Raw genomic sequence first — 25,722 nt, forward strand, 5'->3', positions numbered from 1 at the left:
GTGGGGAGGCGGCTAGCCTGCTGTCTCAAATAGCTGGTGGGGGTCAGAGAGGAAGCGGTACCTCTGCAGTAGCCGAGGACTCTGGGTCAACATCTTGGGGCCATGTCCTAGACTGTTTCTGTCACATCTGAACCAGGCTCTTCCTGATGCCAGGCCCAGAGCTCTCCCCACTGAGCCGCCGGCTGCCCCAGTAATGAGGTGTAAGTCACTGAAAGATAAGGTCCAGCGTCCCCTGGCCTCCCCACATCCTCAGGCGCTTCATGCACAGCCCTGGATTCCCACCTCAGAGCCTTGGCCCTGGAACATACTCCCTCTGCATAGGCCAGATTTACACCCAGGCCCACCTTCCCTGGGAAGCTACTGCCTCCCTCCCTTCCACTACCCCCCTTTATCTGATGTCCATTGTGCACTTAGCCAAAAGGCAGGTGGCATCTCCCTGACAGACTGTAAGCTATTTGAGGGCAGGGGTGCCCCATTCCTTGTCATTTTGTCCCCAGCTCTTGGTACAGTGCTTAGAGGTGATGCGTGATCACGCAAATGTAATTACTTGGGGCTTGTCCAGATCCTCTCATCTCTGGATGAAATCATGTGTACATGTGTGCACATGCATGTATTATATGAACATGCATGTACACATGCCTCCCTGTGTCTATGAGTATGCACACAAGTGTGGTGTGAAACATGTATTGTATAAGCATGTGTGCAACACGGAATGTCTGTCTGTCAGGGTATTGCAGGTATGTGCAAACCTGTGTTGTGTGAATGTATGAGTATACTGGACTGTATGTAATTGTGTGGTTTATTGTATGCACACATATTGTGTACATGTGTGTGAATTGTGCACCCATATTTTGAACATGCATTATTTAAGGATGTGTACAAGTGGCACACGTCTATAATTGTGTTGCAGATATATGATGCATGTATCATGTAGGCAGTGAATGCATATGCATGCTATGACTGTGTGCCATGAGAATGAGTGTATATTGGATTATATAACTGTGCACATCTGTATTGTATGCATGCTGTCAATGCATGTGTCTGTGAGCACAGGCATGTATGTGTTGTGAGTGTGTACATGCACATGTGACACATGTTTATGGGCATATATGCCGTGTGCACACATGCATGTACTGTACATTGTGTGGGCATGTGCATTCATGTGACACGTCTATGAATATGCAGGTGTGTGTGAGCATGTGTTGTGTACATTGTGTGTGTACAAACACGTGGCCCTACATGTCTCGTTGTGTACATGAATGTGTGTGCACACACATGTGCTGTGAATGTGTATACTGTGAATACACGTATTGGGTTGTGTATGTTTATTGTGTGCATATTGTGTGGGTTGTGTCTGTGAGCATGCATGTGTAGTGTCCAGTCGCAAACCACATTCTATAACCCATCTATGCAGCATCACAGAATCCCCTCTGAGGGGGATGGGACTCTGGAGCTGCATCGCCCCCCATGAAGGGACCCAGAGGGTGCTGGAGGCCCCCTGGGTTCATGCCACCACTTACATGAGGGTCTTGGGTCCAACTTCTCAGAATCCTTTGGGGCTGATATTCTGTTTTCTAAAGACTGAGTGACCCTTGCATTTCAGAATATGTTCTAAGTTTGCTGCCAAAGCTCAGACAGGTGGTCCAGTGGGTGGAGTGCTGGGCCTCCAGTTGGGAAGACCAGAGTTAAAATCCAGCCTCAGACATTTCCTAGCAATGTGACCCTGGGCAAGTCACTTAAACCCGTTTGCTCATCTGTCAAATGGTCTTCAGCCTAATTCTTGCAGGCTAGTGGTGAGACTCAGATAAGAGAATGATTCTTGAAGTGAGTGCTTCATAAATGTTAGCTTATGTTAGTTCACGCACCAACCCCTCCATGAAGCCTTTGCCTATCCCCTCAGCTGCAGAGTTGCGACTACTTTTGTATAAACATGGGTGTGCTGTTTCTCCCCACAGGGTGGAGGAAGTGGAGAAAGTACCTCCGCTCTTGTCCCTGTGCCCCCAGTATTGAGCTTCCTTTGACCTGGTCACAGTGATTATTCATTAAACACTTACTGTGTGCCAGGTGGTGTGCTAGAGACGCAAAGATAGGGAGAGGAAGAGGCTCCCTGCCAGCTCACGGAGGGAGACAGAACACAGAGGGGGAAGGAAGGCCCATGGGTATGATTCGGAAATTCAGGAGGCATAAATGTCCCTGCACAAAATGGTAGCCCCAGTGGTGGGGGTGAGAAGGGGCTGGTCCCAGCTTCCAGGAGCAGGAAGCCCCAGGCAGACAGAGGGGCCCAGGGTAAGGGTAAGAACGAAGGCATCTCTGAGCCGCTTTCCGCTGGAGACCCGACCAGACAAGCCTGTGATTCCTTGTCTTAGCTTGATGATTGTGATGCGCTGCCAAGTGCACATTGAAATCGCCCACATCGAGGAGGATGAGGACAGGCTGGAGGTGGCCATGGAGCACCTGCAGAAGGCGATGCGGCTTGACTACCTGGAGGAATACCAAGAGCACCTCAAAATGGCTTACAACCGTCTTCACCTGCGCGCCATGTTGTACGAGGTGCCCAAGCGCATGGAAGACAAGGCCATCATGGCTATTGAACAGGTACCGGGGCTGGCGGGGGTGGGAAAGCCAGGGACCAGTCTCTCCAAATGCCAGTTGTCTCTTGGTAAAATGGAGCTAAGAACAACCACCATGGGTGGACATGCCTTCCATGTAGACATCCCCCTTGCAAAGCCTCCAATAAATGCCACGGACGTGTGTGAGCTATTGTGCTCTCTCTAGAAGGATGGTAAGAGCAAGCATTGAAGTGACTCCATCCATGCATGCATGCATCCATCCTGCACCCTTCCATTTGGCATGCGCCATGTGCAGGGTGGTGTCCACAGTTTGCCACATGTGCACGGGATGCCTGTCCTGGACACTGCTGGATGATGGCCCTATCCATGACTGGATGGGATGGTAGCCCGTTTTCCACGAGAGGGAGAGCCGCCATGTTGGATGATAGCATCAGGATGCCAGAGAAGACTTTGACAAGACGTGGATTCCAAAGACACTTTCCCATGAGTAGATGGGGCAGAGAAAAGACCTGGCCATTTTAGCAGACTGGGGCCTCAGCGTAAGTCAATTCTGCATCAACCAGTCAGGAAGCATCTATGGGGCTCCCACTATGTGCCCGTCCGGGTGCCAAGCCCTGAGGATCAGTGAGCCCCCAGGGAGCTTACATTCTATGAGGGGACGGGACATATATACCTAGAACATGCCCACAGAACGGGTGGTTGTGGAGTCTGGGGGAGGCCTCCGGTTGAAGGTGGGAAGTGGCCTGAGTCTTGAGGGAAGCTGGGAATTCTGAAAGGAAGAGGAGGTGAAGGAGGCGCAGCTGATGCTGAGCCACCGAGATAGAAAATTAGGTGTGAGGAAGAGCGCGAATGAAGGCGGGCCTGGAAAGCTGAGAAGAGGAAGGGCCGGCTGAGCCCAGGGCAGCGTGGCTCCAAGCTGCACCTTTAGGACAATCGCTTCGGCATCTCGGCCGAAGGTGGTTTGGAGAGGGGTGAGGCCTGAGAAAGACTGTGTGAGGGATGGGGGCTGAGTCTGGGGATGGGAGCATCAGAGGAGAAAAGGAGAGAGAGAGAGAGAGAGAGAGAGAGAGAGAGAGAGAGAGAGAGAGAGAGAGAGAGAGAGAGAGAGAGAGATGTACACACATGTATCTATGTGTGTGAGAGACGTCGTAGTGAAAGAGATTGTAATATTTAACAGTTGTAGGAGTCGTAAGAGAAATGGAGTCAAGGATGATGCCCAGATTTCAAGCCTGGGTCCTTGGGGGATGGTAGCACCTTCAACAGTAATGGGGAAGTCGGAAGGAGAAGAAAAGGTTTGGGGAGGGAGAGAATGAGTTATTTTGGACACGTTGAGTGGACATGATGCCTACAAGACATCTGGTTTGTGATGCAGGGATGGGAGCTAAGGATGCAGGCTAGGGTTGGAGATCTAGACCCGGGAGTCATCTGTTTAGACATGATCATCAGCTCCTTGGAAGATGGTCAGGTCACCAAGACTTGGCAGCACCACCCCCCAAAAATACTCCAATGCAATGCTTGTGCTATTGTTCAGTCATTTCAGTCGTGTCTGACTCCCTGTGGCCCCATTTGGGGTTTTCTTGGAAGAGATTCTGGGGTGTTTGCTATTTCCCTCTCTGACTCATTTTACTAATGAAGAAACTGAGGCCAACAGGATTAGGTGACTTGGCCAGGGTCACACAGCTAGTTTGAACGGGCTTGACACTCTTCTGTGCTACCCAGCTGCCCCAGTTAAGTGGTAGGTCAGGAAAAAGAGCACATGTTCAGTAGTCAGTTGAATCAATAAATGAAAAGGCATTTGGTATGAGTGCTAAGGGCCACACCCTCTGCTAAAGGATGTCGAGGGGAGAGGTAGCCGACACCCCCACCTCTCTTTTGGTGACATTTGGATTCTCAGTGGCGGAGCCGGTAGGTTCTCATACTGTCCCAGGACTCAGGCCTCATCTAGAGAATCAATTCCATTTTAGCCACGACATCTGAGGAAGGCCATCAAAAAGTACCCCAGGGAAGTGCAGCCAGCACAGGGGAGAGCCTGGAGTCTGTGCAGCTGTAGTTCGCTTCTAGGGCCCTGCGTGGGTGTGTTTGTGGGAGGAAGGGCTTTCACCTGCAGGAGGGGTCAGCTTTGTCCTCGTGGGCCCAGGTCTCAGAGGGGCAGAGTTAGCCTTGAGGGAGGAGAGGTGGCTGCTGCTGACAGAGCCATCCCCGAGGGGAAGGGGCTCCCTCCACAGGGTCAGGCCGGACAAGCCGCCAAGGCCCCCTCCAGCTTGAGAGTCCGTCCTTCTACAATAGTGGAACGACCCCTCCAAATGATTCACCCTGATGAGGGTGCATGCGACAGAGGCTTCACTGGAAGGGCCAGGCTCAGAAGGGGCTCAATCAGCCCCTTTGCACACGTGGTCTAGGGCTGGAGGGGGGAGGGGGGAGTCGAGAGGCTGCCAGCCCCCTCACCTTCCAGAAAAGGAAAGTGAGGCTCAGGCGTCACACGGGTCACTAAGTCTATGGCTGGGGCTCTGTCTCAGAACCCATCATGCCCTAGAGCTCTGACAGCATCTCCTCATCAGGTGGCTTGTGGCCCACGTGGTGTTCTTCCCCTCTCTGTAAAATGCTGGAGCTGGGCCAAGGATGGCTAAGGATGCTTGAGGCCTGTGGAAGGATCTCTGTGGGGCGCTAGCCTAAGCAGAATTCTCCCAGCTTCTGGACTTTGTCTCCAAAAGGCAAATGGAAAGGCATGCCGGAGCCAAAGGCACTGTGCTAAGTACTTGAGATACAAGGGAAAACAAAAGATGGTCACTGCCCCCCCCAGGGAGCTGACAATATGATGGGGAGATGATGGGCAAACAAGGTATAAACTGGATAAATTGGGGGTCGTCTCAAGAGGGAAGGCTGAGAGTGAGGAGGACCATGGACGGCTTCTGGGGAGCCGGGAGGTAGAGATGAGGAAGGGGTCTAGGAGTGGAGGACAGTCAGTGCTGTGAGACGTGGGGTTCTATGTCCCAGCAGAGACCACTGGAGAGGAAGGAAGGCATTAAGTTATTAGGGGCTGTGGACCCTAGCAGAAGATTTCATCATTGATCCTGCAGGTTACAGGGGCCCCCGCAGTTAAGCGAATGGGGGTGGTGGTAAGATGATCAGTTTGACATATGAACAGAGGAAGAAGTGGCATGGGGAGATACTGAAGATAGGTAGAGGCTCCCCCCCAGAAGCTGGTCCAGGCATGAGGGGTTGAGGGTCTGCACCAGGGTCAGGGTAGGGTCGAGAGAGAAGGGAGTAAATGGCAGAGATGGTGCAAAGGTAGAGGGTCAGGCCTTGGTAACAGCTTGGATGGGGATAAGAAAACGTGAGGAATCCAGGATGGCTCCTGGGCTGTATCTCTGAGGGACTGGGAGGAGTGTGTTGGCCTGGAAAGTAACAGGAAAGGTTTGGGGCATGTTGCGTTTAAGATGCTACTGGACATCCCGGTGGATCTGTCTCAGAGGCAGTAGGAGATGAGAGAGTGGACATTAGGAGTCAGATTAGGGCTGCACAAATAGGTGTGGCGTCATCTGCATAGAGATGATCTTTGTAACCAAGAGAACTGATGAGATCACCAGGTAAAGTAGTCCAGAGGGAGAAGAAAAGCGGATCCCTGGGGGACTCCCATGGCTAGAGGTCCTGTGGGAGAATCTAGCAAAGGAGACTGAAGAATGAGTGGTCACAAAGGAAGGAGGAAAACCTGGAAGGGGAAGAGAGAGAGGAGAGAATCCCAAGGAGATGCGGGTGATCAGCAGCTGCACAGGGCTCAAGGGTGAGGACTGAGATGAGGAAACCACTGGACTAGGCAATGAGCTGTTTCATTCCAATATCTAGTATCAGTGTGTGCTACAGCTGTAAAAGACCAAGGTATCACCAGTTTACTAAGGTAGCTCCTTGAGAAAGAAGAGAACAAGCAAATGCTCCAGCCTTTGGATTTCAAATAAGGGGTAAACATTGTAGAGTCTGTTGTCAAAGCGGGCTTCCAACCTACCTGGGGGTTATAAGCACAGTTGGTTTTTGAGCTAAAACAGCTGCTGTTCCATCTGCCAAGGGTCTGTTTGCTTACTGACTATGCTGAGTCACACAGCTACAGATGTCGTTTGAACACAGCAAAGTTCACATCGAGGACCCTGCCATGGCTCCTTTTCTGTCCAGGGGCACTTGGCCCTCAGGGTACATACCAGTGCCTTGTGTGGGCAATAAGGTTCCCCCCTCACTATTCTTCTTTCTCAGTGCCTACCCTCAGCGTCAGCACCATGCATTTCCTATCCTGGAAAACAGAAGGTCTGGGGGAAATCCAAAGTAATTTCTTTTCTAAATGTGAGGTGACTGTGAGTCTGAGCTAGTGAGAATTTCCTCACTGCCTGAGGAGAGTGTGGCTTCCCCCCAGGCTAGAAATGAGTTCTGGAAGCCTCGAATCACAGACTATTCTAACAGGCTCAGGGGTCCCCTAGGCCAACTCCCTTATTCTACAGGAGGCATGAAGAAGCCCAAGACTTTGTCACGGTCCCCAGAGCATCAGAGTGGAAGGGGGAGAGCTGAAGCCCACGACTCACCCTGATGAGTCCTTTGTCCCTTCTCAGCCTCTTCAGAAGGGAAAAGAACAGGAACCATTAATGGCCTTTGATGTCCTAATTCGTATCACCTCTTATTTATCACAGGCCAAAAAAGCAAAACCCAAAGACAGCGTAAGGAAAAAACGGGCTCTGCTGGTGAACGTGGGCCTCGCATTGGCTCCGGATGCTTTTCAGATTGTTCTAGATGGCGAAAACGAGACCAAAGGTAGCTAACTGTCCCATGGTGCTCTGACCACTCAGGAGCCCAGAGGCCCCCTCCAGCCTTTCCCCTGTTTCCTCTGTCCTTTGTGACTAATGGTGTTCATTCTTCTTCAATTGCTCTTAGAGGAGATTGTCACCCACTTTTTTCTGTTTTTTATTTTTTTGTTTTATGTTTTGGTGAGGCAATTGGGGTTAAGCGACTTGCCCAGGGTCACACAGCTAGTAAGTATCAAGTGTCTGAGGCCGGATTTGAGCTCAGGTGCTTCTGAATCCAGGGCCGGTGCTTTATCCACTGCACCACCTAGCTGCCCCTATTGTCACCCACTTTCAACATGGAGACTGAGAGACAAAAGAAAAAGAGACTGATAGAAACAGAGGAAAGAGAAAGAAGGGAGAAATGGAAGAGAGAAGAAGGAGGGAAAGAGGAGAAAGGAAAGAGGGGGAGAGAGACAGGAGAGAGACAGAAAGGAGGAGGAGGAGGAGGAGGAGGAAGAGAGGAAGGGGAGAGGGAGAAGGATGGAGAGGGAGAGAGCTCTTCCAATATATTCCCTCCCTTCCTATTTATGGGTTCTTCTACTCTGGGGGGGCCTGGAGCTGCTGCAAGTCAGGTGGGTCACACCTTTCCAAGTGCTATCATATGCCTGATAATCTAACTCACCTGTGTCAGAAGCACTATTTCCCCAGAAATACAGCCTCCAGGGGGTAGATAGTTGGAGCAGCCACTTGTGCCTGGCCAGGCAGGGAGATCCCCCTGGAGTTGGAGACCAGCCATCTGCCCCCCATCTGTGTCCTCTGGCTGTGAGGGATTTGACATTCTGTTCTCCTTGGCCTTGCTGCCCTTTCCTCCCAAGCCTGGCGTGAATCTCAGGTGGAAGATAGAGAGGAGCGCATGGGAGGAGCGCATGGGAGGAGCGCATGGGAGGAGCCCATGGGAGGAGCCCATGGGAGGAGCCCATGGGAGGAGCCCATGGGAGGAGCCCATGGGAGGAGCCCATGGGAGGAGCCCATGGGAGGAGCCCATGGTCGGGTGACGCCCCGATAGGGAGGCTGCTGATGGATGCAGAGGCCCGTGAGCTTCCCTTAGGGCTGGTTCAGAGCCCCGGAACACCAGGGCCTGCGGCCAAGAAGGGAGCCTCCCTCGGGAGGAGGGTCCCATGCTTGGCGGCCTCTCAGGGTCTTGGGTTCTTTCCCTACCTTCAGTGTCTGCTGGTAAGAGCAGGAGACATATCAGCTTCCTCTGTGCCAAGGCCCGCCACCACACATCGAGCATCGACAAAGCCGATGGGCATCTGAAACGGCTGAAGGCGGACAACCGCGAGGAAAGGTGAGCCTGGCCCGGGTCTGTCCGCTCCGGGGAGGGGCTGCAGAAGGGAGGGGGGAGGGGAGCTCCCGGTGGCGGCCTCCTTTTCTCCAGGGGTCCCTCCGCAGGGCAGCGCCCTCCGGGCTTCTCCAGTCAGTGCGCAGCTGCTTCCTGGCACACGCACTTGTGGCCCACCTGCAGCCACACAGGGGCCATGGAGGGTGGCTCAGGAGACGCTGTTAGCTCGGGGGAAGCTCTCCTGCTTCCCATAGCCTGTATGAACTTGGCCAAGTCCACACCCTCGGGAACCTCAGGCCCGAGGGGGCCGGGCTGATCGGCAAAGAGCTTTCCAGTCGGGATGCTTGGAAGTGCGCTTCAGATGAGGCAGACGCGGTGAAGGGACCAGGGGCCAAGGGTGTGCGAGGCAGGAGATCAGGGACTTCTGCAGACCAGGGGGCCGCAGGGGCGGAAGCGCCCGCGGCCAGATCCCCTCGCAGCCCGGTCCGATCGCCGAGGCACCTTCGGCGGGGCTCAGAGTCTCTCTCTGCAGCGTTCGTCAAGAGGGGACAGGGTAGTCGTGGGGGCGGGGCCGCCAGCCCTGAGGGCTTCAGCCCCGGCTCAGCCCTGAAAGGACTTTTCTTCGTTTGGGCTCTCGGGGGGAACCAGGATCTACATTTGGGCCGATTTAGCCAAGGTGGCCCGGAAGCAAGGCGTGTGGGACGTGTGCCGGACCGCGTGTAGATTCTGCCTCCTCTATGACGTGATGGCCAAGAAGCTGTCCAAGGTCCGCAAAGGTAAGTGAGCTGATTGGCCCTTGCCCCCACTCGTGTGCACACTCCCCTCACACACGCACACGTACTCTCATGAAGCCCCCCTCGTACATGCACACTCCCTCACACATACACGTAGCCTCACACATACGTGTGCACACATCGCTTACACATGCACAGAGCCCGAACACCTGCACACACTTCCCACACCGTGCACACACACCCTCACATCTGCCCCTATCAGAGGGTCTTCAGGAAGGGGAGACGTCCTAGGGACTTTAGGTATGGAGGCTGGATGGTGAGGCAGAGAAAGGAGCATCAATGTGTGCAGACCTTGTGCTCAATGCTGTGCAGGGATGACCTCACTGGCTCCTCACAACGCCCTGGGCACAGGGATGCTGTTTTCACCCACCCCCATTTTACAGTTAGGTTAAGTGACTTGTTCAGGGTCACCCAGCTCCCAGGCTTCTGAGGCTGAATTTGAACTCAGGTTCCTCTGACTCCAGGCTCTGCCCTCTGCGGCACCCTTTCAGTGCCACTGTCACCAGAGTGGCCTGGATGGGACAGCTTTCGTCTCATAATGACAGAAAATAAGACTGGGGCCAGACTGTGGAGCGCTGTGTCATCTGCAGTGACAACTTTGACGGTGCTGATTGATGTTGGTGGGGCCCTTGAGGGGCCTGCAAGCAGCTGTTATCCTCATTGTGGGTCTGAGTCCAGCACTCGGAGCTTCCCTGAGGACCCAGTGAGGGACGTTTGGGGTGGGTCTCTCATTCCAAAGGCCCTGGAGCTGGGCTCTTGTGTGTGCTCTGTCCTGAAAATTTCCAAGTCCGACAGAGGAAATTTGAGAGAGGGCCTATCCCACAATAAAGCCGGTCAGTCAGGGGTTCGACCTGAAAGACCCTGAGTTATAGAGTCAACGGGGTTTTATACCCTTCCAGGGCTCGAATGCTTCTATGCCCCACTAATTAAAAGCATCTTCTTAGAAAACATGCAAACTGCCTACATGACCAATGTCAGCATTTCCCTTATCAGTCATCTTGTGGCAACAGAGATAACTGTGCTGCGTGACCCCTGGAGTCAAGCATATCATTTGTGGTTTCTAAAATATATTATTGCTGACTATGGTATCTTCTGATATTACTTAATGCTTGACATTGGGAAGTATCATCTGGCATGATGAAGCAGTAAGAAAAGACACTTAATCTACAAGATACCTAAATATAAGAAATCACAACTTTTCAGTTAATATGCTATGAAGTCACTTTAAACCTCACAACTAAGGGGTGGGGAGAATCTCACTCAACTCTAGACGGGGGCCTAAGCAGGTGAATGGGGACCACTGACTGTCATTGTAGGCATGGGCAGGAAGAGGAAGGGGGGGCCTGAGACCCTCCTGGACATCCCTAGCTCTTCAGAGATGATGCTGAGCCCCAAGCCCGTGGCAGTGGACATCCAGCGCACCTTTGCCGAAGTGGGCTTCATCAATGCCGAGGTCAGGACACCGATGCTGGGGGGTGCGGCTGGGGACATCCTGGGGGGTCCTGAGGCTGACCCTCAGGTGATGATGTCACTGCAGAATTCCCAGACCGGAGAGCTGCCCACAACTCAAACTGTGCTGGAAACTCAGGAAACTGTCCAGAGCCTTTGCATGCACGCTCGAGAGTGCGCGCGCACGCGCGCACACACACACACACACACACACACACACTGTCTCACATGCTCACTGGCACACAATGTGCTCATATACATACACACACACACTCTTACACACATTTTCTCTCTCCCCCTCTCCCTCTCCCCTTCTTCCCTCTCCTCTCTCTGTCTCTCTCTGTCCCCTCTCCCCCCTCTCTCCCTCCTTCCCTTCTCCCCACTCCTCTCTCTGTCACACACTCACACACACACACACACTCACACACACACACACACAGTCCCCTCCCACAGTACCAGGACAGTCCCAGAGGGGTCAGTTACACTCCATAGCCCTTCCTACCTGCAGGCACTGGGGGCATGTCTCCTAGCCCCCAGTGTGCAGAACCACTATTGCCCCTCCACGAAATGGGCTGCCCAGGCCCACAGGCCATGCTGCCTAGGGGAGAGGGGCAAGTGGCAAACGTAGGTACAGCAGCGATGCCAGGTCCTCAGCCCCTTGATCTTAGGGACAGGGCTCCTGAATCTGGCCTCACTCACTGAGGCCTCCTTTGTTACCCCCCCCCCCAGGCCATCATCCACTTCCTTCAGTCAGAAGGCATCGAACTGAATGACCGGCCGGTCCCCCCGGAGACCTCCGTCCAACACCACACCGGCAATGTGGTCGTGCCACCCGAGGAGGATGCAGAGTGGCTCACCTACAGGTCCTTCCCCCAGTCCTCCTGATGGCCAACCACCACTCAGACCTTTGGACACTGTGAAACAGACCCATGATGGGCTCGTGACAGTCTCAGAGGGAAGGGCACTGGGGGTCATAGCAGGATCCTGGGGTGGGGGCAGAGGGGCTAGGACCCCTCAGAACCTCGGCTCCTCCTCTGGCTCCCCGGGGTTGGTTGACCTACCCTCTGCCTCCTTTGGGTCAGGGCTGTCTCCCCCGCACCTAGAACCCCTAGATCACAGCTGTTGGCATTGGGATAGGGGGTTCCCAGGTGAGGGAGCTCCCTCCACCAGTTAGGTTTGGAATGAAAAATCCTAGAGGTTTGCCTTTGGGACTGAGAGTTTGCAAGAACTGAAGGCTGACCAGCCTGTTCCCTGTCCCCTAGGCCACACTGCCTCTCTGCCCCAGGCACCCCCGGGCCGTGGCCTCAGGTATCCTTGACACTATGACCTCAGAATTCCCATTTTACCAATGGGCAAACTGAGGCCCAGTAAATGGCAGAGCCAAGATTTGCATACAGGCCCTCTGCCTTCAAACCCAGCACTCCCTCCACCTGCCGCCACACAGTCCCCCTTTTCCTAGGTGACTAGAAGCAATAGTAACAATGGGCAGGCTCCTCTGTTTGGGGCCTGGAGTCTCCTGGCCCCACAGAAGTTCCTCCCTGCCCATGCTCTCCTGGGCTTCCCTGGCCCTGGACCAGGGGGAGGGCAGCTCCCCAGGGGTGGCTTCTAAAACCCTTGTTGGGCTGCTTCTGAGGGTCCCTGGGGCCCTCTTGCCGTTCCAGCTCCTGGATCGAGAACCTGTCTCAGTCCGTGATGAGAAACTGGCTGCGCTCAGCCGAGATCGGGCAGGAGATCAACGAGGCGTGGCTGGTCCACAACACAGCCGTGTACGTGCTCAACCACAATCATCACCTGATCTGCGCCGGCCGGCAGAGGGAGCTGGTGGACCTGCTGCAGGCCCTGCTGAACATCCTGAGGGTCACGGGCCACAACGGGTGAGGGAGGGGCTGTCCCTGGCCTGGCTGGGGCTCAGCCTGCACATTCAGGGGAGCCGGGGGAGCCCGCCCTCCAGAGGCTCGCTCTGCCTGGGGACAGACGCATGGAGTTCACACAAGCAGGGTCATCACTTGAGACCCAGAAATGGGAAGGAGGCTTCCCCTAAAGGTTCAGGAGGCCCCCGGCAGAGCTTTGTGGGGGGACTCACCCCCCATCTGTCACATGAGGGGTTGGAAAAGGTTGTCAGAGACGGTCCTGTCCAGCACCCTCTTAGGGCAGATAAGGAAACTGAGGCCTGCGCCCAGGTCCCACAGGGAGCAAGTAGCAGGGCCAGAGGGTCAGCTCATCCCCTCTGCCCCAACCTCTTCTTGGAAAGAGTCGCCCATCTTGTTCTGGGGGGGGGGCGGGCAGCCGGGTGGTTCAGTGGATAGGGCACTGGGCCTGGCGTCAAGAAGACCTGAGTTCCAATTCAGCCCAGCTGTGCCCAGCCCGAGTGAAGCAGTGAGAGGGAGGAGCGGGGCCTTGCCCCCATGCTCCGGGCCCCCCCTCTGGCTGGGCTGGCAGCACCAGCCCCTGCGTGACCCCCGCTGTGACTGGGCTTTCCTGATGACTCCTCCAGAGACACCGTCATGTTGGTGTTGCTGTGCAATGCCCTGGCTCGGGGCCTCATCCTTTCCTGGATTCCCTCCCACACCTCAGAAAAGGGCCGCAGGTTTCTGAAGTCCGTGCAGACCCACGTCACCCCGCTGGAGTGGAGCGCTGCGTCTGAGGTCAAAGCTGCCATTGAGGTAGGGAGGGGAAGGACCAGCCCCCCCCCACACACACACACCCCCAGCTGTACCTGGGTCAGACCTAAGGGCCTGGGGGCCTTGTATCCCCCAGCCAAGGAGACCGGGCAGGCTGAGCTGGGACTGGCCCTGGGCGCCTTTATGCCCCTTGGTGGAGGGGGCCTCCCCACCTCACCCCCCCCAACCTGCCCTCCTTTCCTGCAGCCTCTGAGGAAGAGGTGGCCCCTGTGTCACACAGGTCAGTCCCGTCCTGGGGACCTCACCTGAGTCTCCTTGCCTTCCCAACTCGCCTACCGGCTCAGCGCTGCCTCCTCCCCACACTGAGTTCCGCCCTCCCTGCTGTGGACAGACATGCCCAAGGCACCCCCAACCTGTGAAAACGCCACCCCCCGACCCCATAAGCTGTTAGATGCCCATCTTGCCTTCCTTCCCATCCAGAAATGAGCCATCGGACCTCGGGGCTTCCCCTTGGTCACCCCCACAACCACGCAGCAAAGGGTCTTCATTTCTCCTGGACCTCCGAGGTGGCTCCTGGGCCTCACTCACTCCAGAGCCAACCACCTCTGCTGGCTGCCCTGGCTCAGTGTCTCTGCCGTGACCATCATCCAACTCCCCATCCCCCAATGCGGCACGCAGGAGCACACACACATACACACATGCACACACACACACACACACCTCTCCAGGCTCTATCCTAGGTGGGCCCTCTGCTCAACTCTCCGTGAACCTGCTTCCTTGGTTATCTCATCAGCTCTCCCCAAGGAACAATGGTTTCCATATTAGCCATGTTGAAAAAGAAAATGCAGAGAAGGAAAGGGGAGGGGAGGGAAGAGGAGAGGAGGGAGGGAGGGAGGAAAGGAAAGAAGGAAGGAAAGAAAGGGAAAGAAGGAAGGGAGGGAGGGAGGGAGGAAGGAAGGGAGGAAAGAAAGGGAAAGAAGGAAGGAAGGGAGGGAGGGAGGAAGGAAAGAAAGGGAAAGAAGGGAGGGAGGGAGGAAGGAAGGAAGGAAGGAAGGAAGGAAGGAAGGAAGGAAGGAAGGAAGGAAGGAAGGAAGGAAGGAGGAAGGAAGGAAGGAAGGAAGGAAGGAAGGAAGGAAAGGAGGGAGGGAGGGAGGAAGGAAGGAAAGAAAGGGAAAGAAGGAAGGGAGGGAGGGAGGAAGGAAGGAAGGAAGGAAGGAAGGAAGGAAGGAAGGAAGGAAGGAAGGAAGGAAGGAAGGAAGGAAGGAAGGAAGGAAGGAAGGAAGGAAGGAAGGAAGGAAGGAAGGAAGGAAGGAAAGAAAGGGAAAGAAGGAAGGAAGGAAGGAAGGAAGGAAGGAAGGAAGGAAGGAAGGAAGGAAGGAAGGAAGGAAGGAAGGAAGGAAGGAAGGAAGGAAAGGAGGGAGGGAGACCAAAGAAAGTTTAAACAGTCTACTTCAATCTTCATTCAGGCTCTTTCTCTGGAGGCAGAGAACATATTTCATCATCAGTCCTTTGGGGGATTGTCTTGGATCATTGTATTGCTGAGAAGAGCTAAGTTATTCACAGCTGATCATCACAATGTTGCTGTTACTGTGTACAGTGTTCTCCTGGTTCTGCTTGCTTTGTTTTGCATCAGTTCCTATAAGGCCTCCCAGGTTTTTCTAAAAGCTTGTCATTTCTTATAGCACAACAATACTCCATCACAATCATATACCATAACTTGTTCAGTCATTCCCCAATGGATGGGCATCCCCTCAATTTCCAATTCTTTGCCACCACAAAAAGAGCTGCTATAAATATTTTTGTACAAATAGGTTCTTTCCCCTTGTTTGATCTCTTTGGGATACAAACCTATAGTGATGCTGCTGGGTCAAAGGATATACACATTCCCTTTGGGAATAGTTCCCAATTGTGCTCCAAAATGTTTGGATCAATTCACAACTCCACCAACAATGCATTAGTGTTCAATTTTTCTACATCCCTTCCAACATATGTCATTTTGGTATGAAGTAGTACCACAGAGTTGCTATAATCTGAATTTCTCTAATCAATAGTGATTTAGAACAATCTTTATATGACTATAGATAGCTTTCATTTCTTTGTCTGAAAACTGCCTGTTCATATACTTTAACCATTTATCAATTGAGGAATGATTCATTTTCTTAAAAATTTGATTTAGTTCTTTATATATTTGAGAAACGAGGCCTTTGTCAGAGATACTTACTATAATTTTTTTCCAGTATCCTGCTTTCCTTCTTTATTTTTTTAATTCTTTTTGCAAGGCAATGAGGGTTAAGTGGCTTTCCCAGGGTCATATAGCTAGTAAGTGTCAAGTGTCTGAGACCGGATTTGAACTCAGGTCCTTCTAAATCCAGGGCTGGTGCTTTATCCACTGCACCACCTAGCTGCCCCATGCTTTCCTTCTAATCTTGGCTAAATTGATTTTGTTTGTGCTAAAACTTTTTAATTTAATGTAATCAAAATTATCCATTTTATATCTCATAATGCTCTCTATCTCTTGTTTGGTTATAAATTCTTCCCTTATTCCATATTTCTCTAATTTGCTTATCAATTCACATTTTATGTCTAACTCTTGTACCCATTTTTATATGGTGTAAGATGTTGGTCTATGGCTAGTTTCTGCCAAACTGTTTTCCAGTTTTCCCAGAAGTTTTTATAAAATAGTGAGTTCTTGTCCCAAAAGCATGGGTCTTTTGGATTTATTAGATACTAGGTTACTGTGGTCATTTACTACAGCCCATGACTAAACAAAAAGCCCTGACAAGTACTTTTCCAGCCTCTGCCCTATGGGGAGCTCACCACCTCTTAAGCTTGGGACAGTTCTCACTCTCCCCACACTGCTCCTGATTTCTCCCTCTGACCAAACAGAACCAGTGGAATCTCTTTCCCAGGGCAGTGCTAAACAATCCCACTCGCAGAGGCTCTCTGCCCCCCCCCCGGGCTTCTCTCCTGCCATTTGGGTCTTTCTCATGGCATGACCTTCAAACCCTTCCCCATCCTGCCTGCCTTCTGCTGGCTCTGCATCTTACAGACGTCCGGGGTGAATCCGGTACTCCCCATGGGATACTACAAGGGCCAAGGACAGAAGGACTTTGGAGTCACTAGGCATGGGCATCATGTTTCTCCATCAAGCCAGTGTGACCTTGTGGGCACCACAGTGCATCAGTGGGGTGTGACCCTGGGCAAGTCACTTAACCCCCATTGCCCTGCCAAAAAGCAAACAAACAGATGATCTAGGTAAAGGGATGAGGGTGGCATTGTCTATGATAGAGGCAGGCTCCTGTGAGAAAGTCCAGGAACTTGAGTGGGGATTCCTGCCACGTCTTTGGGTAAACATCAAAAGGAGAAGATTACGTACCACCTGGACAGAAAGAGCAAAGCATTAAGGAGTTTAGGAAATGAACCACCATCTGGGCACCAAAGCATCGTGGTGTGCCCTCCTCCTCCTCCTCTTACTCCTCTCCTCTCTATCACTCTGTCTGTCTCTCTCTGTTTCTGTCTCTCTCTGTCTCTCTATCTCTGTCTGTCTCTCTCTCCTTGTAGCCTTAGTGATAGTTTCATCGGTCAGAAGATGAAGATGAAACAAAGGGGCCTTCTCCTCTGGATCTGATTCTCATGGGGTGGGGGAGGGTTGCTGGTCTGGAAGTGATGAGGGCACTAGGGAGAAGTGACCCTTCCTCCATCCTGTTTGGGAAATAAAGGAGTAGGGAAACTCTGGGTCTGGAGCCCACAATTGAGGCCATGTGAATGAGGTCTCAGGTGCCCCATCTGCACAATTAGAGTTAGCTGGACAATCTCTGTGGCCCCTGGCAATTTGAAATCTGATCCAAGACTTTCCATAGCAAACAAATTATGGGTGAGAAATGCTGAAGCTTCTTTCAAAAGTTCCAGGTTTTAATTCTCTTCCCAATGTGGTCTTGGGCCTTAGGTTTGTGACTTTGGTCTCAATCTGACCAATGGGAATTTGCCTCAAGAGATAGTGCCCATTGGCATCCGGCAGCAGCTCATTGCCACCTGGGTGAAAGCCAAGCAGCTGGTTCAGCAGCAAATCAGCAACAAACTAGGCACAGATGACGAGGTGAATGAAAGGTGGTGGTGAGCTGTCTTTGAGCACAAACAGCGAGGTGAAGGGGCGACAAATGGTGGGGGAGGGAGTGGGCATGGATGGGAAGAAGAGGGAGGGGCTGTGATAAAGGGGCACAAGTATGAACAATGGGGCAAGGAGGGAGTGGGGTGGGAGCAGGAGCAATGAGGTGCAGAGGAAGTAGAACGGGGGGCACAGGTGGTAAGGTAGGAAAGGTGCCCCAAAAGAGGTTGGCATTTAGTCCTGCTTGGAGAGAATGTCCCCTTGTGGCCCCACCCGCCCACCCCTCACCCCACCGTGTCAGAGCAAAGCCTCTCCTCAAAGAGCAGGGTCCTCTGGGCCCCTTGACACCACCAGCTCGGCCCCTACCTGGGTAGCGTGTCCCTGACCTCCCAGGCCTGGGTTGTGGTGGTGCCATTAGCAAACAAGCAGTGCTTGTAGGGCAGTGGGGTCGAAGCTTCTTAAAGGCAGGAGCTGCTTGAGTCTGTCTTCAGGCCGCCAGCCCTGGCACTAGCCTCAGCACAGGAGGCGGCAGATTAATTGTTGTTGGCTTTGATTGGGTGGCTCTTGCCCCTCCCACGTTTGGCCTCCAAACCCTGCTTCTGCCATCTTGGGAAAGTCAGTTGGGTCGAATCTGCCTAAGGATTCGATCGTTAAGGCTGGTTCTAAACCTTCAGCCTACACACCTGTCTTTGGCGCTGCCCAAGGCGCTCCTGGGACAGCCTGGACTTCCCAGGAGCCGCTGCTCCTGACCAGCCTGTGATGTTTCTTCCCACTCAGTGCATAAATGAAATCCAGGTGCGAATGACCAAGGTGCTGGTGGCCTTGGAGATGTACTCTTGCAATGGACAGGGCCTCATGGACTTCAACCTGCCCTCCTTGACCCAGGTATCTCCCCACCTCTTGGGGCAACGTAGATGATGGGTCCAGAGGGCATCCTTCCCCAGCATGTATGGGCCTGCTGGTATAGGGGAGGGGGAGCTCTGGGCCCTCAGTGGCCAGAGGCTCCTGAGCAGTCCCTTCCCTTGTCACTTTCTCCCTGGGAGGGAGCCCACACCCAGGCTCCCCAAGCTGAGCTCCACCCAGTCTGCCGGAGGAACAGGGCTTTTGGGGATAGATGCCACTGAGGTTGCCAGGCCTGGTCTTTGGGGCCCTATTCCCCTTCAGTCTTCCTCTGACACTGCCTCAAGGGGTGGAAAGGACACTAGGCCTCAGACTCACTAGAGCAAGTGACTTGGTGAAGACTCTGGCTCAGCTGGTGAGGGGCTGCTGTGCTCATGGGGGAGGCAGTGGCCACATTCACCCCTTTATTAGGAAATCCTGACACTTTGTGGATTGGTCTAATCCCTTTTCATTAAAATGTGGGAGTAGATTGGGGGCATTTCTCAGCTCATGAGTGCACAGGCCAGAGACTGCCGTGACCAGCCATGGTGGCTGGCTGGTGGTCCGTGCTAGTGGCTACGAGCCTGTCCCCTCGATTTGGACAAGATGAAGGTGGGTCATGGGAAGACCAAGCAGCCTTTTGTCTCCTGTGACACCCACAGTCCAGCATATTTCTTGTGTGGCTGTAGATGGTGAAGATGGCCTCAGAATGCGTGTGGACTGACCCCCTAGTGGAACTCCAGAGCCTGGTCCGAATGGCGCATTTTGCTTATATGTTACGTGATCATGAAAACGTGATGGCCTTGTCCAAAAGAGCCCTGGCCAAGGGGGAGAAATCCTTAGAGAACCATCAGGAAATCAACTCAGATCAGTAAGTAGGGGGTGTGGCCCTCATGCTCCATCTACTCCCAGTGCCCGCCTGGTCTTCCCTGACCAGCACCCAAGGTAGCCCAGCTTCCTCCTGTGCCCCCAGACTCCTCTGGACCAGAAGGTCTGCAACCAATGACTTGGAGCTCCCTCCATCTCCAACAACCTGGAATCCCATAACTGGTGATACCAACTTGGCAGTTTTCAAAATAGTTTTGCTGGTTAAGAAAGTGAAATCCTTTTCTTTTTAATTTTTTTACTCATTTTAAACTTAAAAACAAAATGAAGGTGAAGACCATTTCATGTACACGGCAGAACATAGAGAGAGAATTAAATATAAAGCCATGAATTTCCATTTCCAATCTTTGACTTAAAAAACCCCAAAACTAAGTAATAAATACTACATATTGTTTTCAAAGCTACCCTGCTTTCTGTGTTCCTTCTAACTTTTCTTTTGTTCTCTGCTATGCACTTTTTCTTTTTCCCCTCCCCACCCTGCCCTAGAGAAGGCAATGATTAAACATGAATGTGTGTGTGTGTGTGTGTGTGTGTGTGAGAGAGAGAGAGAGAGAGAGAGAGAGAGAGAGAGAGAGAAACCATACTTCTATACATGCATACTTCTATTTATCAGTTCTTTCTCCGGAGCTGGATAACATCTTCCTTCACAGGTCCGAATCTTTCCATGTTTTTCTAAACACCTGCTTGTCATTTCTTATATTGCAGTAGTATTCACAATCATGTACCATAACTTATTTAGCCAACATCCATCATTTTAACCAATCTGAAAAGTATAGGATGATATCTCAAAGATGTTTTCATTTGCATTTCTCTAATTAATAATGATTTGGAGCATTTTTTTTGAGGGGCAATGAGGGTTAAGTGACTTGCTCAGGGTCACACAGCTAGTTAGTGTCAAGTGTCTGAGGCTGGATTTGAACTCGTGTCCTCCTGAATCCAGGGCTAGTGTTTTATCTACTGCACCACCTAGCTTCCCCCTAGAGCATTTTTATATGACTAGATCTAGTTTTGATTTCTTCACTGAAAAACTGCCCATTCATATTCTTTGACCATTTATCAGTTAGGGAATGACTTTTATTCTTATAAATTTGACAAAGTTCTTTATAGATTTGAAAAATGAAACCTTTATCTGAAAGACTGTCTATGAAAAATTTCCCCTAATTTTCCACTTTCCTTCTAATCTTGTCTACATTGGTTTTATTTATTTATTTATTTTTACAGGGCAATAAGGATTAAGTGACTTGCTCAGGGTCACACAGCTAGTAAATGTCAAGTGTCTAAGGCCGGATTTGAACTCAGGTCCTCCTGAATCCAGGGCCAGTGCTTTATCCACTGCGCCACCTAGCTGCCCCCTACATTGGTTTTATTTTTTAAAAGAACTTTTTAATTTAATATAATCAACATCATTCATTTTAACCTCACAATGCTTTCTGTCTCTGGTTCATTCACAAATTGTTCCCCTATAGATGAATCAGATAGATAATATGCTCCTGGGTCTTGTAATTTTCTTGTGATATCTCCTTTCATATCTAAGTCCTGTTTCCATCTGTTTAAGACACTGGTCTATACCTAGTTTCTGCCAGACTGCTTTCCACTTTCCCAACAATTTTTACTAAATAATGAATTTTTATACCCCAAACTCAGATCTTTACATTTGTCAAACACAAGCTTACTATGACCCTTTATTACTGTGTATTGTATGTCTTCTCTGCTTTACTGGTCTGCCTCCTATTTCTTAGACCGTACAAGATAGTTTTGATATTCACTGCCTTATAACATAGTTTGTGGTCTGGTACTACTGAACCGCCCTCATTTACATTCTTTTCATTGGTTTCTTTGAAATTCTTGACCTTTTGTTCTTCCAAATGAATTTTTCTATTGTCTAATAATTTTTTAGTAATCTAATTGGCATGGCAGAATAAATAGATGTTAGGTACATTTGTCATTTTATTATATTGGCTTTGCCTACCCATGAACAATTAATATTTCTCCAATTATTCAAACCTAACTTTATTTGTATAAAGAATGTTTTACAATTATGTTCATGTAGCTCCTAGGTCTGTTTTGGCAAGTATACTCTTAGGTATTTTATACTGTTTAGCATTATTTTGAATAGGTTATATCTTTTTATTTCTTCTTGCAGGTTTTTTTGGTGATATATAAAAATGCTGATGATTTATATACATATATATCCTACTATTTTATTAAATTATTGTTTCAACTAATTTTTAGTTGACTTATAGTTTATTACCTCATTTCCCATTCTGATTCCTTTCATTTCATTTTCTTCTCTTCTTGCTATTGCCAGTATTTCTAAAGCAATATACTATATGGTGATACATATTATAATTTCCCTGTTAATTTCTTTTAATTAAATCTATTGAGATCATGATTGTAACCCCTGCTTTTTTTTTAACATCAGATGTAGTGAAACAAATTCTACTCCAGCCCTTTCTTTTAACTGGATGTATATCTTTCATTTTATTGTGTTTCTTGTAAATAATATATTGTCAGATTCTGATTTTTAATCCATTCTGCTATCCATTTCTGTTTTATAGGTAAGGTTAATCCCATTCACATTCAAATGTATAATTATTAGTTTGTTGTTTCCACCATCCTTTATTTCCTCACTATTTATCCTTCTTGCCCTGTTTTTCCTACCTACCCCCCTCATTTCTTACTTCTTTCTTACTTACTTCTGACCAAAACCTTGCTCTCCTATTCCTTAATCTATCCACCCTTTTAAGAGTCCCTCCCTTATCTTGTCCCCTTGCCCTCTTATTTCCTTATAATATGAAAAGCTTTTATGCCCTTCTATGTATGTATGTGTGTGTATATGTTCCCTCTTTAATCCAATTCTGATAAAAATAAGGGTTCCTGCACTACAGCCCTCCACCTCCCCCTGCTTCCTCTATTTCAGTTCTTCCTTTCATGCCTCATTGTATGAGAGAATGACTCCTTTTTTACCTCTTCCTATGCAATTTTATGTTTTAGAATAACCCCATCATACTTAGCTCAGCCCAAGACTTTCTTTCAAACTACCCAAATAATGATGACTTTCTTAGGAGTACTGAGAACATTTTCACATGTAAGAAGGAAACCATTTGACCTTATGCTTCTCCTGATTCTTATAAGTCAAATTTTCCATTAAGTTCTAGTCTTTTTGTCTCAAATACTTGCAAGTCTTTCATTTCATTGAATGTCCTTTTTTTGTTCAGGATTTTACTCAATTTTGCTGGGTTAGTTATTTTTGATTGCAACCCCAGCTCTTTTGCTCTTTGAAATGTAATGTTCCAAGACATACAGTCTTTTAATGCAGAAGCTGCTAGATCTTGTGTGATCCTGATTGTAACTCTGCAGTATTTAAATTGTTTTTTTCTTATTGCTTATAGTATTTTCTCCTTAACCTCGGAGCTTTGAAACTTGGCCATGATATACCTGTAAGTTTTCATCCCGGCATCTCTTTTAGGTAGTGATCAATGGATTTTTTGTTTTCTATTTCTACTTCTTGCTCTAAAACTTCAGGTCAATTTTCCTTAATAATTTCTTATAATATTTTATTAAGATTCTTTTTTTGGTCATAAATTTCAGATAGTCCAATAATTCTTATATTGTCTCTCCTCAATCTGTTCTCTAGTTGTTTTTTCTAATAAGATGTTTCACATTTTCTTCTTGGTGTCTTATAACATCATTAGCTTTCCCTTGCCCAAAGACTCAAACATGACTGAAATGTTGGAACAGCAACAATAACCAGGAGATGGGATCTTTCCCCATTACAGTATCATAGGGAGATGGGATTTGGTATGCACATACTGCTCACATGTTATCTTCAGTCATTTCAGCCATGTCCAACTCTTCATGACCCTCTTTGGGGTTTTCTTGACAGAGGGGCTTGGCCATTTCCTTTTCTAGCTCATTTTTTTTTCATTTTTACCATTTTGTTTTCCCTAATTATGTATAAAAGAAAATTTTCATATTTTTTGTTTTTCTTTTAAGTTCCAAATTCTGTCCCTTCTTCCCTCCCTGAACCTCCCTAAGATGATAAACAATCTGATATGGGTTATACATGTGCAGTCATGTAAAACATTTCCACATTAGTAATTTTATGGAAGAAAATTCAAACAAAACAAAAAGAAAATGAAAAACAGTATGCTTCAGGATGTATTTAGATGCCTTCAGTTCTTTCTCTAGAGGTAGATAGCCTCATGCATCTTTTGAGATTGTCTTGGATCATTGTAAATCTTTTTTTTAGTAATTCATGTAAATCTTTTCAGATTTTTCTGAAATTATCCTGCCTGTCATGAATTACAAAAACAGTATGCTTCAGGATGTATTTAGATGCCTTCAGTTCTTTCTCTGGAGATAGATAGCCTCCCCACCCCAGCTTTTAAAATCTCTTTGGGATATAGACATAGCAATGGTATTGCTGGGCCTGAGGGTTGTATAGTTTTATGGCCCTTTGGGCATAGTTGCAAATTAGTCTGCAGAATAGTTGGATAAGGTCACAACTCCACTGAACAGTGCATTAGTGTCCCAATTTTCCCACATTCCCTGCTCCCAACATTTATCATTTTCCTTTTTGTCATATTTGCCAATCTGGTGGGAATGGGGTAGTACCTCAGACTTGTTTTAATTTGCATTTCCCTAATCAATAGTGACAGAGCACTTCTTCATACAATTATAGTTAACTTTGTTTTCTTGGTCTGAAAATTGCTTGTTCATATCCTTTGACCATTTATCAATTGGGAAATGACTTGTAAGGCAGCTAGGTGGCACAGTAGATAGAGCACCAGCCCTGGATTCAGGAGGACCTGAGTTCAAATCCGGCCTCAGACACTTTACACTTTAGCTGTGTGACACTGGGAAAGTCACTTAACCTCAATTGCACTTAACCTCAATTGCCTCACCAAAAAAAAAAAGTGGGAAATGACTTGTATACTTATAAATTTGACTCAATTTTCTAAACTTGAGAAATGAGGCCCTTATCAGAAAAATTTGCAGTAAAAGTTTTCCCCAGGGGGCAGCTAGGTGGTACAGTGGATAGAGCACCAGCCCTAGAGTCAGGAGGACCTGAATTCAAATCCAGCCTCAGACACTTAACACTTACTAGCTGTGTGACCCTAGGCAAGTCACTTAACCCCAACTGCCTCACCCAAAAAAAAAAGTTTTCCCCAGTTTTCTGCTTTCCTTCTCATTTTGCATTGACTTTGTGTAAAACCTTTTTCATATAATTCAATCAAAACGATCCATCTCGCAAAATTTCATGACATCGGAAAGGGTGCTGTGAGAAACGGCTCTTGCTAACAGGGTGACCCAGCGCTTCTCTCCTCAGAACGGAAAACCTGTTTCGAGCTGAATTACTGAGTGCCTTGCTGTGTACCCAAGGGAAAAGCATCATGGAGAACCTGGCGGGAAGGAAGCAATTACGGCAGCAGGCAGCCAAGGCCTTTCTGTCCAGCATCTGGTAGGGGATGCCATAGCAGTGGGCACAGGTAGACCCGGGAGCCTGTAGTGAAAAGGAAGTGAAGGGCCAGAAGGCAGGAGAGAAAGAGACCTGCACTGTCACGGCTGCTAAGGATGGGCTATGGGGCTGGAGGCTGGGGCTGAGTATGCCATGACTCCATGCCCAAGCCTGGGGGTGGGGGACGTGGCCTGTGTGGATGTAGTCCCCCAAGTCTATCCCCACCCCCACCCCAAGAAGGTGACTTTTTGTCTAGGAGCAGACCTGGGCCACCTCTCGGCCTCTCTAGGCCAGCATGTCCCTGGCCTCAGGGAGGGGGCAAGCCCCCACGTCACCCCTCTGAGCCTGACTTTACCTGGTCCCCTTGGGGCTCTCTTACATCATGGCCTATGAGGATTCTTGTGCCCCTCCCCTCCCCACACCACTGGAAGCATGCCAAGAGAGACCAGTGTTGGAGCGAGCTTTGGGCATCCTCCAGGCGGTACCCAAGCCAGTGCCCAAGCCTCAGTCCTGAAGAGCGATTGTCAGACCTTCCCTGGGCAATGACTGACCCTGATGACCTTCTGGGTCCAAGGCACTGATGGTGGTTGGCTTTGGATGAACAAAACCTCAAGGGGAGAGAACTTCACAGGAGCCACTTCTTCCTGACTGAGCTGGCCCAGGGCCTTCCCTCCTGGTCACCTCTACCTTTATCAGAGGCAGCTAGATGGAGCCAGAGCATTGGGCCTGGAGTCAAGAAGCCCTAAGTTCAAATCCAGCTTCAGACACTTAGTAGCTATGTCACCCTGGGCAAGTCACTTAGCCTCTGTCTGCCTCCGTTTCCTCATCTGCAAAATGAGGATCATAACAGCAC

General features: G+C 49.8%; 1 protein-coding gene across 1 annotated transcript in view; it reads left to right on the forward strand.

Moving 5' to 3' along the window:
- Positions 1 to 25,722, forward strand: part of CFAP46 (cilia and flagella associated protein 46) — a 131,428-nt gene that overhangs the window by 22,141 nt on the left and 83,565 nt on the right. Inside the window, exons 13-24 of the mRNA XM_043988884.1 lie at positions 2,367 to 2,595; positions 7,241 to 7,361; positions 8,558 to 8,681; positions 9,324 to 9,451; positions 10,786 to 10,922; positions 11,648 to 11,781; positions 12,580 to 12,792; positions 13,413 to 13,581; positions 17,486 to 17,635; positions 18,422 to 18,529; positions 19,213 to 19,394; positions 24,741 to 24,872. Of these exons, the coding sequence (XP_043844819.1) occupies positions 2,367 to 2,595; positions 7,241 to 7,361; positions 8,558 to 8,681; positions 9,324 to 9,451; positions 10,786 to 10,922; positions 11,648 to 11,781; positions 12,580 to 12,792; positions 13,413 to 13,581; positions 17,486 to 17,635; positions 18,422 to 18,529; positions 19,213 to 19,394; positions 24,741 to 24,872 (1,827 nt within the window). The remainder of the gene's footprint in view (positions 1 to 2,366; positions 2,596 to 7,240; positions 7,362 to 8,557; positions 8,682 to 9,323; positions 9,452 to 10,785; positions 10,923 to 11,647; positions 11,782 to 12,579; positions 12,793 to 13,412; positions 13,582 to 17,485; positions 17,636 to 18,421; positions 18,530 to 19,212; positions 19,395 to 24,740; positions 24,873 to 25,722) is intronic.

The sequence above is a fragment of the Dromiciops gliroides genome, chromosome 2 (assembly GCF_019393635.1).
Source record: "Dromiciops gliroides isolate mDroGli1 chromosome 2, mDroGli1.pri, whole genome shotgun sequence".
NCBI lineage: Eukaryota > Metazoa > Chordata > Mammalia > Microbiotheria > Microbiotheriidae > Dromiciops > Dromiciops gliroides.